Here is a 15,025-nt window from a genome sequence, read left to right on the forward strand (position 1 = left end):
AGACCTTTTTCATTTTGAAGAATGCTGTTCAAGCTTCCTTGTTTTTACTTCAGTGGTCATGTTCCAGCTGGAGACTTTCAAACAGAGACTGGATAATCCTTTGTCTTAAATGATATAGGTGTCCTACTTGAGCAGGCACTTAGACTACAAAACCTCTGAGGTCCCTTCCAACTCTATTATTCTGTGTTCTATGTCCTGATTAAATTTGCTGCGGGAATAGGTAACATTTTAGATAAGATTCAGAAGGTCCTTGACAGCTCTAAGCATTGGGCCCTATCTAACAAGATTCAATGGTGAGAAAAGTAAAGTCCTGCATTTAGGCAGGAAAAACCAAATGCACAGGTACATAATAGTTAGTACCTGGCTCAACAGTAGAACCCATTGCGGGATTTAGGTGTTCTGTTGAAGGATCTAGGTGTCCTAATAGACCTCTGGCTAACTTTGAGTCAGCAATGTGTTGTAGCAGCCAAAGCAGCCACTGCAGTTCTGAGCTCCATAAACTCAGGCATTTAGCATCCAGTTCACAAGAAGTGATTGTACAGTTTTATACTGCATTAATAAGCCCATACATTGAATATTATATCCAGTACTAGTCATCACAATGTACAAAGATGCTGAGGCTCTACAAAGAGTGTAGAGAAGAGCAACAAATATGACAAAGGGACTGGACATTTAATCTTATGATATAGGGAGCTAGTAATGATTAGTCTAACAAAGAGAAGGATGAGGGGTGACATAATGGCTGTAGTTTCCATACTTGAAGGGCTATCACAGAGAGCCACAGAGAGGCTATCAGAGAAGAGGGGATTGATCTATTATCCAGAGAACCTGAGGATAATATAAGAAACAATGAATAGAAGCTCATCAGAGAAAGATCCAACCTGGAATTAAGGAGAAATTTTCTGACAATGAGAATACTATTCAGTGGAAAAGCTTGTTTTACAGAGTTGTGAGTGCTCCATTGCTGGAGCTTTTCAAAAAGTAATTGGATAATTCATCTGGGATGGAATAAGATCACCACCAGGGCAAGTGGGGATGGAGTTGGACTAGAAGACCTCCAGGGTGTTTTCAATTCTATGAGAGAATCATAGAATCAATTATATAACTGACTTGCAGTAAGTATTAGTAATGTAAAAAGTTGAGGTCATAATTATATTAGTATTTTACTGTGTTGGAAAGAGTTGGAAGTCAACACATTTTTCTTCCATCCTTTTTCCCTCCTACCATCCTGCACTCCTCCTTTTAATTATTTTTATTTTAATGTAATTTATGCTATAATAAATCTTAATACATTTTTTAAAATTGAAAGAAATTAATTTGATCCCTTATTATATTTCCTGAAGATTTTATTTAGAAAAGCAATAATATTTAATGATAATTGATAAACCTTGGTTAATAAAATGACAATTACTAACTATACTAATAAAATATTAGTATTTTAATATTTAATAAAATATTTCGTATTGATTAGGCCCTCCACTACAGTCCCCATTTCTCATGTGCTCTTGGGAAAATTAATTGACCACCCCTCTATAAAAATGCAGATATATAAAAGATTTTGGACATTTATATTTTCTTTTAAGGCTTTTCAAAATAATGACTTGATATTTTTTGTTGTGATGTATCTTGTATAGGTATCTATTGTAAAATCTTCAAGAAAAGCCTACAGTTAATCCTAGTTTATAATTGGCCTTTTCATGAATAACCTTCAGCATTTTTCCCCCCAGCAAACCTGTGATGGATCTCTTTGTAGACTTGTGCAGCCAGTACCATTTAAACCCAGCCCATTATACTTTTGAATTGAAGTCTGGGGAGACCCAACAATCTTTGAGTTACAAGCCAAATACTTTGATAGGGACATTAGACGTACAGAAGGTACTTCTAAAATTCAAGGTTCCTGAAGAAAAAAAAATCAAACGGCCTCCACCTAGAACCCCAGAGGTAAAAGCATTTTCTTATGATGTATTTTCTTGCATTATGGCCAGGAATAGAGAAGGGGATAGTCATCTCACTGTGCTGGATTATTTTAGTACTGCTGATACAATCTTTTAATCCATCAAGTATCACAAGGATAGGCATTATTGGCCAAATTCACAAGGATCTAGTGATTCCACTGTTCTGATTAAATTTACAGTTGGAGGTTCTTTTGAATAGGCTGTCAAATCTGAAAAAATGTGTGGTTGCTTTATGAATTGCATTCAGTTTAATAAATTGACATCTTATATAATTTGATGTTTTTAAATAAGCAGTATATGAAAATTTATCAAAATAAAAAGTGAGTGTATGAATTAACTAACAAGCATACAAAAAACTTATGGCTTGGAGATCTAGGTCTGACTTAAAAGTGAGGGAAACTCATTTCAGGAATGGATCATGCAAAATGTGTAGTATAACAGATATACAGGTAGTTCTCAGTTAACAATCACCTATCCAATAACAGTTCAAGTTACGATGGCATTGAATGAGTGGTGGTTACGAGTTTTCAAAATTCTGGCTGCCTCAGCATCTTCACAGACACATGATCATAATCTGAGTGCTTGACAACTGGCTTACACTTAGGACAATTGCAGTATCCCATGGTGTTGATTTGCAACCTTCCCTGCTGGCTTTCCACAAGCAAAACCAATCAATTACCTTCTGTGCACCTTCCCTTAGGCTCACTCAATGCTGCTCTTCACTGGCCACCTGTCCACCCTTGCATACCCCTTTGAGCCTCACTGCACTTGTCCATGCCTCTCCCAGCACCCATGCATTCTCTCCCTCTCTGAGTTTGCTGTTCTCACACCATGACTTACTCATGTAGCTCTTCAAACCTCATCAAACTTTTTAGGTGCTTCCCAACCACCTGCGCACCCTTCTCAAGCTTCAGTGTGCTTATGCCATGTGTCACATCCCATGCATATTCGTGCATCCTCCCTAAGCCTTAATGTAGTTGCCCGTGCCTCTCCACTAACACATACTCTTCTCAGCCACTTGTACACCCTCTCTGGCCAAATAAATTATCCATGGTTCTCATTTGCAGGTTTTGGAACTAATTTATGAGGAAAGATTCAGGGAATCAGGGACCTTATAGTGTGCATCCTTGTTTTCTAAGACAACTAAATCTATTTTTTTAGTAAATGTGATTTCTCCTCAATTATCTTTCTCTTCATTATTTTTTTCAGTGTTATATATGATTATTGCACTTATGATTTCTGTTTATGCATATATTTATGCAGAATGTTATAGTGTTAAAATGAAATGAAGCTACAGTGCACATTTATATTTTAGTTTTCTCATCCAGTTTAAATGATCTATTTTAATTCTGTTTGAATTATATTGATGAAGTATTGTGCTTGGACATCTTGGTTGTTTTTTAATTGCTTTTCCCTAGAAAACGGTGAGGCTTGTAGTAAATTATCTGAAGACACAAAAGACAGTAGTTCGAGTGAGTCCTGAAGTTCCTCTTCAGAGTATAATCCCAATCATTTGCGAAAAGTGTGAAGTTAGTCAGGAAAGCATTGTTCTCTTAAGAGATACTTTCACTGGAGAAAAACTGGAATTGACAAAGTCATTGAATGACCTAGGGATAAAGGAGCTTTATGCCTGGAACAATAAAAAAGGTAAAACACAATCTATGTTAAATTATCATAGGAAACTACTGTATATATTCTGTATATATTAATGCTTATAAATGGGGGTGATCCAGGGGTAGTATTCACTTACTTCCCTACCGGTTCGCAAATGTGCGCACGCGCGCTCCGCTCACATGTGCCATCTTTTGGACAGATGAACGGGGCATTCCGCAGTAGTCTCTATCAATTCACCCGAACCGGATAGAACCGGCTGAATTCCACCCCGGATGTCCATTTTGGAGGTGGCTGGTAGATCAGTAGAATTTCCTTTCAGTCTTTCTATACATTGGTTCTTTTTATCCACTTTAATATTAATTTTAACATTTTAACTTTTAATGCCCTATGTTTTTATGTTTTAATCCTGTAATTGTTGTATATGTATGGTATTGGAAGCTGCCTAGAGTTGCTTGATAGTGAGATGGGCAGTATACAAATTGAATGAATGAACGATGCTGTTTCATACACTCTTGATCTCGTCTCCATGTTATTTAAAAACAACATGAAGTTGCTGGGGCAGATCATCTCTTGGTTCAGGATGCAGTATCCTCAGTATGCTAATGACATCCAATTGTATATAATATAACAGAATTTTTATTATGGTCAGTGACTAATCCAGAAAACCTGGACTCAGGTTTCCCCAGGCTAGAGGGATTCTAACCCTCTAGCCTGGGTTAGAATAGGGATGCTGTTGGAGTCCTGGCCTGGTGGATCTGAATGAAATGAAATTAAATCTCAACAAGATCGAGTCGCTGCTTGTCCATGGTGAATCTTGCTCAGTTTTGTTTCTCATTATATTTTAATCATATATTTTTAAAGAATAAAGGAAATAGATAAAAAGCCTTATTGCAATTACCTGGTTAGCTCTTAAAAGAAATGATAAAAGAAGCAATACAAAACTAAGTGATCAGCTGCTTTTTTTCTGCTGCATGCAGGAAGGCTGTAATGAAAGTGGTCTTTTTATAACAACTCTCTAGTACAGTTGAGCAAAGCACATTGATACAAGCCATTATAAATGCTTTAGCTTTGCTATATTAGTTAAATAATTAGCTGGATGCTTTTTGATTATAGGACTTCTTAAATCTGGATGTTTGTAAACTAGGCATCTGTCCATATCACATATTTCAAAAATATTTTTCAATTACACAATTTACTTTTCATATCCCATTGAAATAAGACCAGTTTATATCCTACTATTCTTAAATTTCATATAAGATCTTTTTTCCATTTAAGTCAGTGGTATCCAAAAATATTAGAATTAATCCTGATGAAAAAAATAAATAAAGTATAAAAAAAGAAAGAAAAGAAGTGAGCCAGGTTTATATTTCCACTAACAGGCATGTTTCTAATATTAAAACTATATGTAAAATAAATACAAACTTAAAAATCATATACCAAATGAGCAGTGGTTTTGCTTTGAAAGTTTTAATTGCTGCTGCAACATAATATCTGCCAGGATCTTACAGAGTTTTACTTCATTGGCACTTCTTTCAACTTTTCCATATTGTATCAAATTTGATTTTTTTTTATATTCAAGAATCTGGAAAAAATGCCAAGGCATTTACATAATTGCAACTTGTTCACTGTTAATCTTAGCTATTTTTTCACTTATGAATATCTGATCTGGTAAAAAATTGAACTAGTTTTATGATAATTAACAATCCCTCAATAATCTGTCGTAAAATATAGGGAGAAACAAAAACTTCTTGTTGCTTCCAGTGACATAACAGTTTCATCATTAAGACACGGAGCACCCATCAAAAGCTTATTAACTATTTTCAAGGTGAAATTACTTCGTAAGCATTTGAATTGAGTTGAATTGAATTGATATGCCATACTCAATCACTGAACAAATTGAATAAGCTACATTAATAGGAGCAGCAACAAGAATTTATCTATACAAATGTCTTCAGTTTATTCCACAAAGTATTTAAAATCAATGACAAATATATATATATAAAACCCTTTATATAAAACAATAGGGCTATATAAGACAATATATTGTTGGGGCTGGTACTGATCAATCTCTGTTAACCTTTATGACATTTGTTGGAATCCCAACACAACTTGGATCCTTTTCTGCCCTTCATTTGCCATTTAAGCATTTAACTTCTGAAGTAGTTATTTGGATCTATGATTGATAATGTTCCTACGTCCTCTATAAGTACAGAAGTGTTGGGGATAGGGTAAGAAGTCCAGTAGCTGGAAGCTGGAACTCGACCACTCAAAAAATAAAATGGAGTAAACTCAGTGGAAATTTTTTTTCTCCCAAAAACTCAGCTCAAATGTGCTTTATAGTACTCATTCAACTGAATCATTAATTAATGGTGTAAAGGCATAGTTACAAGAAAGGAGCCTGTTCTTATTTTATGCAATAAGGCTTTCTCAATAAGATCTGGCCCATCTTGTATTGTTGTTGAAGGAGGGAATGCTTAAAGCTTTCACCTCACAAAGAGGCAGGAGTCTGACAATATATCTACTTTGAAGTTGCCCCCATACTCTGGAAGAGGTGTCTCCTAAGATATGGGATAGCCCAACCATCTGGTCTTGTCTAAGATGCTTCAGTTCTTATTATTACTCATTATGATTAGGCATTGATTATAGAAAGACTGTTTTTACTTTTTTGGCTGCTAGTGGTAGTATTTTTATGGTAAACCTTAGAAAAGAGCCAATATATAAAAATCTTGTATAAGTAAATAAATCAATATATTGCATAGTTTCATAGTGTTACTTTCCTGTTGTTGCAGCTGTTCCAGCAAAAACTCACTCTGAACCTACTATGAACTATAGAGGTACTGTAAAATGCATTTGGAGAGAAATTTGCCTTTTAGGTTTTGCTTTTGTATGTTTTGATATTAATATTTTTATATTTACTGTTATCTCCAGAATCAAAATGCCTTTTAGCAAACAATAGAAAACTTTTTGTTTTGAAAAGAACAAAAAAAAGTTTTATTAGCGTGACAGTAAACTATGGGTGTCAGTTTAATCTGTAACATGCATGGTAACTAATGGCAAATTTAATAGTATTCATAACCATATAACCATAGAACATAATTATCTCTAGTTGAATTATTGTAAACAAGGGTTTGGATTATTTGTAATTCTTTGAATGAATTTCAACTATTGCTTGTGCATACTTTGCATTTGTTTTACTTTTATTATCAACCTTTGTAAACATTTCCTTCCATTCAGTTGTGTCTGATTCTTGGAGCCTGTTTGGACTTGTCCTTGCAGTTTTCTTGGCAAGGTTTTTCAGAAGTGGTTTTTCCATTGCTTCTTTCCTAGGGGCAGGAGAAAGTGACTGGCCCAAAGTCACCTGAAGGCAGGAATAGAATTTACAGTCTCCCATTGTTTTAGCCTAATGCCTTAACCACCACACCAAAGTGGCTCTATTGTAACATTAATTGATGCATCACAATTACTGTATCATAGTTATTTTAAGCCTTTAATACTAAAGCTTCTATTAACTATATAAAATGGGCAATCCACAGCTGTGAGTTACCTTTCCCTCCTAGCACTCTGTTGGATCCAAGTCACTTGTGGAAATAGTGGAGACAAATATTTTGGTCTTTACGGGAGCTTTAGGAATCCTCTTTATGGGGAGCTTTAAGGAATGAAATAGGTGCATTAACTTCTTTAAAGGTTAAAGAAGTGTCAACTGTCTTGACTAGTTAGGCAAGAAACTGCAAGAATTGGCTTTCAAGGACACAAATCCTCAAATATGTTGGCTTATTGTAGAAAACCCAGGAAAGACATTAGTGAGAATCCAAGCAATTGATATGTATTATCAAACAAAACCTTTAATTTATTGTGAAATCATTTTTTTTTTTTTGGCAATGTACTAATCTGATGTCAGGCTTTTTGGTTAATTGTAACACTGATTTTTCACACCTTCATTTATTACTGAATATATTTCAACACTCTAATCTGTCTCTCTCCATCCATCCATCCATCCATCTATCCATCCATCCAATATAGTATTTTAGCCTGAAACACCCCATTTGTGAATTTTTCATAGAATATGTCAACTACAGACAATATAAATTATCTATTGCTATCTGTTCGCAGATACTAGCTAATTTTTTTTGTGTAAAAGGATGCAGATTCCAGAAAATAGTATGTATTATTATTATTTGTATACAAAATAGGGAGGGATATATTAGACAAGTTATGACTAGGCAAGCTAAAAGAAGAATGGGCAATTGATAGTAGAGAAGCAATAATAGAAGGAATGATAAAAATTGTCTATACAAAATTGCCAAGTGGTAATTTGGTGAAAAACTGTCCTGTTGTCCTATTTCGTAACTTAAAATTTGTTATACTGCTTGTGTTTAAAAAATATCAGCAGTATACTGCATAATTATCCAGTTAGAATTTCACACAATTCTGTTCCATTCAGATGCAAACCATCGTGCTCAGAGTAGCCAACCATTGTGTGACTGATTGAAAATGTAACAAAAGATCATAAGAAACAGAATGAACAGGATGAGCTTTCATTAGTTTAACAGTGCTTTAAACATTGGTATTTGTTTTTTTATTGTAAATAAAATTGTATTCGTTATCTCATGTTTAAAAGAGTCTGATAGGAATCTAAGAATCTATACCTACAGACCAGAAGTGAAATGCTCCCGGTTCAAACTGGATCGCCTGATCCGGTAGCGATGGAAGCGGGTTGTTTGGAGAACCAGTAGCAAAAATCCCTGCCCCCCCCAATTGCCCAGCTGAGCCGTGCAATCATCAGAGGCTTTTTTTTTATTTTTAAAACCATTTTTTCTACGACCTCTTTGGCCGAAAAAATGGTTTTAAAAGTAAAAAAAAAAAAGCCTCTGATGATCGCATGGCTCAGCTGGGATCATCAGAGGCTTTTAAAAGCATTTTTTCTACAACCTCTTCAGCTGAAGAGGTTATAGAAAAAATGTTTTTTTTAAAAAAAGAAAGCCTCTGCCGATCAGGCAAGTCAGCTGGGATCGTCAGAGGCTTTAAAAGCATTTTTTTACAACCTCTTCAGCTGAAGAGGTTGTAGAAAAAATGGTTTTAAAAGTTAAAAAAAAATGGCCACGCCCACTCAGTCATATTACCCCCCCCACACACACACCAAGCCACGCCCACAGAACAGGTAGTAACAAATTTTACATTTCACTACTGCTACAGACAGATACAAAGAGAAAAAGTTTTAATATAGATAAATAAAACTTGGGTTGAAATCTAAAATAAGTAACTTGAGTGAATGCCATATGACTTTTTTTCTCTCATGAGTAACTCATTAGAATAATAACCTTTTTTTTTTATTTATGTCCTCTATGCAGTAGAGGTTTCTGATTTCAATTTTCAAATAGATAAGCTATACTATCAAAATGTTATTTGAGCTGGATTGGAGTAGTCATTGTGACTTGTGCATTTAACAGAAACAAAGACATCAACTGGTGGTGACACATCAGTAAAGGAAAAGAAAGGATTTTTGGGATTTTTTAGGACAAGTAAGAAAAACAAGGTAAATGCTATATTTTTTTATTCAGCTAGTGATTTCTACTTATCTGTGTATATTTTTTCTTGTAGCTTATATTTAGGGTGTTACTAAAATGACTCTTATTGCATCTTTGTCACAATTAAATATTGACCAAGCACATATATTAATAACTCACAATTGTAGCCCACAATCCAACACTGCAGATAGGTATAGATTCATTGGTTTATAGTCATTCTTTCAGCTGTCCCACAGCTATTCCTCATGCCATGGTGGTGCAGTGGTTGGAATGCAGTATTGCAGGCAAACTCTGCATGCAGCCTGGAGTTTGATCCTGATGCAATTTAAGGTTGACCCAGCCTTCCATCATCTGAAGTCGGTAAAATGAGGCCTGGATTGCTGGGGGCAACATTCTGACATTGTAAACCAGAGAGTACTGTAAAGCACTGTGGAGTGGTATATAAGTCTAAATGTTATTACTATTGCTTGATAGAGCCATATCTATTTTTACTGTGCCTAATAAATTGAATTTACTGGGACATTAGATTAAAAAAAAAATCAAAGTATTTTTGGCAAATGATCCTATGAATATCAAATCAAAGTATGGCAGCTATAGGACAGTCGTAAGTTCATGTTTCAGCTCCTGTACTACATATTCAACAGTAAATAATCTAAACCCCTCTTGAACATTCTCACGTTAAGTAAAATAACATCTCCTGATTTTCAAAAATAGGGCAGTCAATCTTCTTATTCCTAATACTACTTTATATTTTCCACTAAAACTAATATATCTTTCATCTACTTCTTTTCATGGCTTTTAACTAACTTGTAAAGATAAAGTCTCAGTGGCAAATGAAAAAACAAAGCATAAGCTGCTATCCCTCCAAAGAACTATATAAAATGAAAGTCTATGCTTTCGTTTTGAGAAATGTAGATGTGATTTTAAGAACATTTGTTAAACTATTAGTTATTTCCTAAGCATTGTGCATATAATGTATATTATGCAGGTCAGGTATATATGTGCAGATCATACACAGAACAGTTAGTCCTTGACTTACAACCATTCATTTAGTGACCATTCAAAGTTACAATGGCAATGGAAAAAAGTGATTTATGACCATTTTTCACATGACTATTACAGCATCCCCATGGTCACTTGAACACTTGGCATCTGGCTCACACTTATAACAGTGGCAGTGTCCTGGGGTCATGTGGTCACTTTTTGTGACTTTCTGACAAACGAAGTCAATAGGAAGCCAGATTCATTTAAAAATAATGTTAAATGGTTGTTAAATTATGTTATTAACTTAACAACTAAGATAATTTATTTAAACAATTGTGTCAACAAAGGTAATAAAATGGGACCAAACATACTTAATAACTGTCTTGCTTAGCAATAGAAATTCTCAGACAATTAAATGTTAAGAACAGTGTTTCAAAAATATATATACAATTGTAGATATAAAGTATTAGAAACATATAATATTATGTTGTGTAAAGTATACTCATATTTCTGGTATAAAATATTTAATTGTAGTATGCCTTTAAAAAAATATTCTAACAGAGTTAGAAGGCACCATGGAAGTCTTCTAGTCCCACCCCCTGCTCAAGCAGGAGATCCTATACCATTCCAGATGGTTGGCCAGTCTTTTTTAAAGTTGTGTTCCATCACTGGAGCACAACTTTTGAAAGGTACAGAGAGGAACAGTACCATAGTAGGAGAGAAAATTAACCAATTTTGTTGTATACATGATGTACAATGACAATAAAGGCTTTGACTTGACTTGAGAGCATCTTTTTTTTTTAATTTGATTTGATTTATATGCCGCCCTTCTCCAGAGACTCAGGGCAGCTTACAATGCGTTAAGCAATAGCCTTCATACTTTTGTATATTTTATACAAAGTCAGCTTATTGCCCCCACAACGTGGGTCCTCATTTTGCTTTGTCCTCTGTATTACTGCTGATTGAGGTTTATTTTTCTTAGAGATAAGCTTCCTAATATAAATCTGTCAGTTCTTTTCTAACTGAAACACAGGAGAGGCAAGGATGATGACTCTGTTCCTCACCAGAGACAGAGAATCATTCCAGGACTGGCTTCTGACTCCTACAAACATGCTTGTTTGGAGTGGGAATTCTGTGTATCTTTTCTTGTATTCTGTAGAGTTGGACAAGGCAAATGTATTCATCTTTCTGTGCATTAAAATTGACATATACTTTTTATGTAATAATACTATAGATTTTCTCCAGTCAAAGCTACAACTTTGATGAATGTGTAATTTTCCATTTTCTAATTGCTCCTAAGGAAAAAAAATATAATTCAAAGAATGCAAAATCTGTTGTATTCCTCTCTATCCCATGTTCAGACAAATTCCTTATCAGGATCTATGTATCAGTTTGCCAAATAATGACCAAGCAGCAGTTGAATCTGGTTAATTGTACATTGCTTTTACAGGCCTTTCTACTGAGTTTGTTCATAGTTAAGTGTGTAATATATTTAATAAAAATATATATAATGTAGGATTTTTATTTAAGTTTCAGGCCGAAAAAGCCTCAAGAAGAAGCCTAGATCTGGGTAGTGGAGAATTTTTAAAATCCATGTTGTATCGTAAACGAAGCCTTGATGTAAGTCCTAATTTAGCCATTAGATAGTGCTATTATAATATTAAAGGATTAATTGTAGTCTATCTATTTGTTGAAAAATCCTTTGGGGGTAAACGATTCTACTCTTACCAGTGAAATTGAATTCTGTATTAATTATATTACCATGTCAGGTTGAAAGACAAAACAAAACGGCATGTACATTGGCCAACAGAAAAAGTGGAAAGGGATGTTCAGTACAAATTAGGCTGTTGGTATTGTTCTAAGGCTGAAGCAAAACATATGCTATGCTTCACTCCTGGTACAGATCAAGCAGTTTTCTTTCATTCTCCAAGATAGTTTAATGGTGGTGTTGTTTTGAAAGTTTCAGGGTCTTCTGTAAAGTGTAGTTGAAGGATGTTTTTGTGTGTGTTTGTCTTGCACTTGCTGTTGTTTCTTTAAAATTGATTTGTTTCATGCTAATTAGTATAATGACAAACACTGCTCCAGTCTCTGCTATTATGAAGCTTTACTAGATGGGGTAATGCATGGATATCACTGATGAAATGCTAGTGGTAGTAAGCATTCATATAGCATATGACTTAGTGAAGAACAACTCTGGTCTTAATTCTGCTGTTGGAAAGAGAGGATCAGCAGTTCTGCAACGGAATGCTGCTGTTGCTGCCTGACCAACTTTGCTGGCATATCTGGCAGCTTAACTCAGGTTCATCCTTCCTCTTCATTTACACTCTCTCATTTTAATAGCATCAAGTTATTTGTATTTCCTTTATTTTTAAATTAATATAATTGTGATTATTAGTTAGAAATAAGAGAAAGTAATTTGACTGATTGATTGATCAAATTTATGTAGTCACCCATCTCATGTAGTTACTCTGGATGGTATATAAAATAAAACAATTCATATTGATAAAAACCAATTAAAAAGTAACCAAAATACATTAAAAAGATGAAACAGAATGGTGGAAAAATACACAGAAAGTGCATTTAATCAGTCACCATGTAACCATCTAGAAGGGCACTACAGTAGTGGCCAAAATTGTGGAAACCTTTTGGGAAAAGTGTATTTTTGAGGTTTGATGGCTAATAATACCACTTTTTTTTTTTGGCGTTTCAACATAATCATATTCCACTACTGGAATGGCCTGGGAATAGCCCAGACTTTAACCCAATTGAAAACTTACGGAGCTTTCAGTTGAGTGACCCAGCAATAAAACCCAGTTAATAGATGCAGTCATTCAATCTTGGTTTCACATTATAACAGCTGCAGAACTAAAAGACTTGATTCACTACATGGGAAGTCGTTGTAAGGCCGCAATTCATGCTAAGGTTACCCAACTAAGTATTAACTGACTTGATAGTTTTTGTATATCTCATTTTTTTCTATGTGTTTTGTTTTTCTTCTGTATACTGTAACGTAACTGTAATAGCTAACGTAACTTCATAAAAGTTATTGCATTACATTCTTGATTAAATTATCTTTCCATTGATATATAATTTTATGCTACTACTGCAAAAAAAAAAAGTGGTGTTATTAGCTAGTTTTAGAAAATCACTTTTCCCAAAAGGTTTCCACAATTTTGGGCACTACTGTATGTCATAAAATTGTCAGACAGTTGGCAAAAACCATGGTTTGAATGACTTCTGGAGGGCCAACATAAATAGGGTGAAATATCAGGCAGCATTTTGTTATTGTTTCAGGTAAATTTATAATAAATGGCTTTGAAATGTCACATTAATACATTTGGATGGTGGTTTGTTCATCTGATTCCAGGAAACAATGATAGTGGATTCTTCACGAAATGTATGTTCTGAAATGGTGGCACCATCATTATCTCTTGGGAATATACGAGGGACAACTTCAAGTATTGAAATGAAAAAACGGCGAGCACCTCCCATACCTGCAATTCCATCCTTTTCTGGTGGAGAAGCTGACAGGGAAGAAAAAATACCAACCCCGGTAAGAAACATACATTAGAAATACAAATTGAATAATAAGTACTCAGAAAATTTCCTGATCTGCAATTGCGTGCTGGATAGAATGATCAAGAATAACCAACAAAAGCAGATAGTAGCATTGATTAATATATGATTAAATCCCCTACAAAAACATTTTAGAGAAAATAAGTCACAATCTGAAATTACTACAGCATGGTCAGTATTCAGCTGAAGCAACCGCTTTTATAAGTTTTATACCTGCTCAGAAAGCCTAAATTAAGTATCAGGTTGTTTGGTGCTTGGAATTTTTGTTTTGTATGAACTCGTACGATAAGTATTGGTTTTACATTGTTTCAGAAATTCTTCCCTGTGTGGAAGAAGGCTTTGTAATAGGCTCCTTCGCATAATTTTATTGATTCTCTGGAGTACTGAAGTAACATTGGCATACATACTGGTAGGACATTCACTGTGGGGTTTTCTTTATGTGACCTGGATTTTCTGAAATGAGGTGACATGTATCATTTTGATGACCCTGTAAGGAAATCGAAACAGAACTTCTGGCTTATCACTTTGGTAGTGATACACATTAAAAAGACAAGAAAATGGATATATCAAGGATTCACCAGAAATAAGGGGTTATATTGCTTTTTGTTTTCCTAGTCAAATGTTTTGTTCAAGATAATATGTGAAATAACATTGCTCTCTAGCATTTTTGGAATGACATAATTTAATTTCCTGTTGACAATATACAAGACATTGCACATTCTTTTCAAGTTGATTTTATGGGCCTTGCCGCCGTTAAGATATGTATTAGCAGATATTTTATTTCTTTGGGGTAAGACTTTGTAAAGATTCCTAATAAAAAAGTTTTGGGTTTCTTATCTATTTGTAATTTAGTAATTTGTTCTAACCATTTCTTGATGATGGACCAGAATTTCTTTGCCACTGGGCATGTCCACCATAGGTGATAGAAAGTGCCTTGTGGATTCTTGCATTTCCAACATGATGAACTGTTTTTCGGTTTATTTTAGCCAATCTTGTTGGTGACATGTGCCACCTATAAAACATCTTTAGCTGGTTTTCCTTGTATGCCACCGCCAGAGTTGCTTTTGTATTCATTTGCCAGAATTCTTCCCATTTATCCAATTCTATTGAGTATTTGAAATTCTGCATCCATTTAATCATTGTGTGTTTGATTATTTCCTCCTCCATCTTATACCTTAACAGAAGTTTGTAAATTTTACTGATTAGTTTTTCTCCAGAGTCTAATATGATGATATCTAATTCCTGTTTCTCCTTACATATTTGATACTTTTTTATATATTCTTTGTGTTCGGATTGTATCTGTGAAAAGGTCCACCAATCAATTTCCTTATTTAACTCTGCTTCCAGTTGCTGTTTGGATTTTAACTTTCC

The 15,025-nt window shown here is 34.5% G+C and overlaps 1 protein-coding gene across 1 annotated transcript in view; it reads left to right on the forward strand.

The window, feature by feature from the left end:
* Window positions 1-15,025, forward strand: part of COBL (cordon-bleu WH2 repeat protein) — a 122,151-nt gene that overhangs the window by 20,109 nt on the left and 87,017 nt on the right. Inside the window, exons 3-8 of the mRNA XM_034416401.3 lie at window positions 1,728-1,941; window positions 3,374-3,602; window positions 6,359-6,403; window positions 9,017-9,102; window positions 11,609-11,698; window positions 13,446-13,631. Of these exons, the coding sequence (XP_034272292.1) occupies window positions 1,728-1,941; window positions 3,374-3,602; window positions 6,359-6,403; window positions 9,017-9,102; window positions 11,609-11,698; window positions 13,446-13,631 (850 nt within the window). The remainder of the gene's footprint in view (window positions 1-1,727; window positions 1,942-3,373; window positions 3,603-6,358; window positions 6,404-9,016; window positions 9,103-11,608; window positions 11,699-13,445; window positions 13,632-15,025) is intronic.

This window comes from Pantherophis guttatus, chromosome 4 (assembly GCF_059756535.1).
Source record: "Pantherophis guttatus breed Tessera chromosome 4, ASM5975653v1, whole genome shotgun sequence".
NCBI lineage: Eukaryota > Metazoa > Chordata > Lepidosauria > Squamata > Colubridae > Pantherophis > Pantherophis guttatus.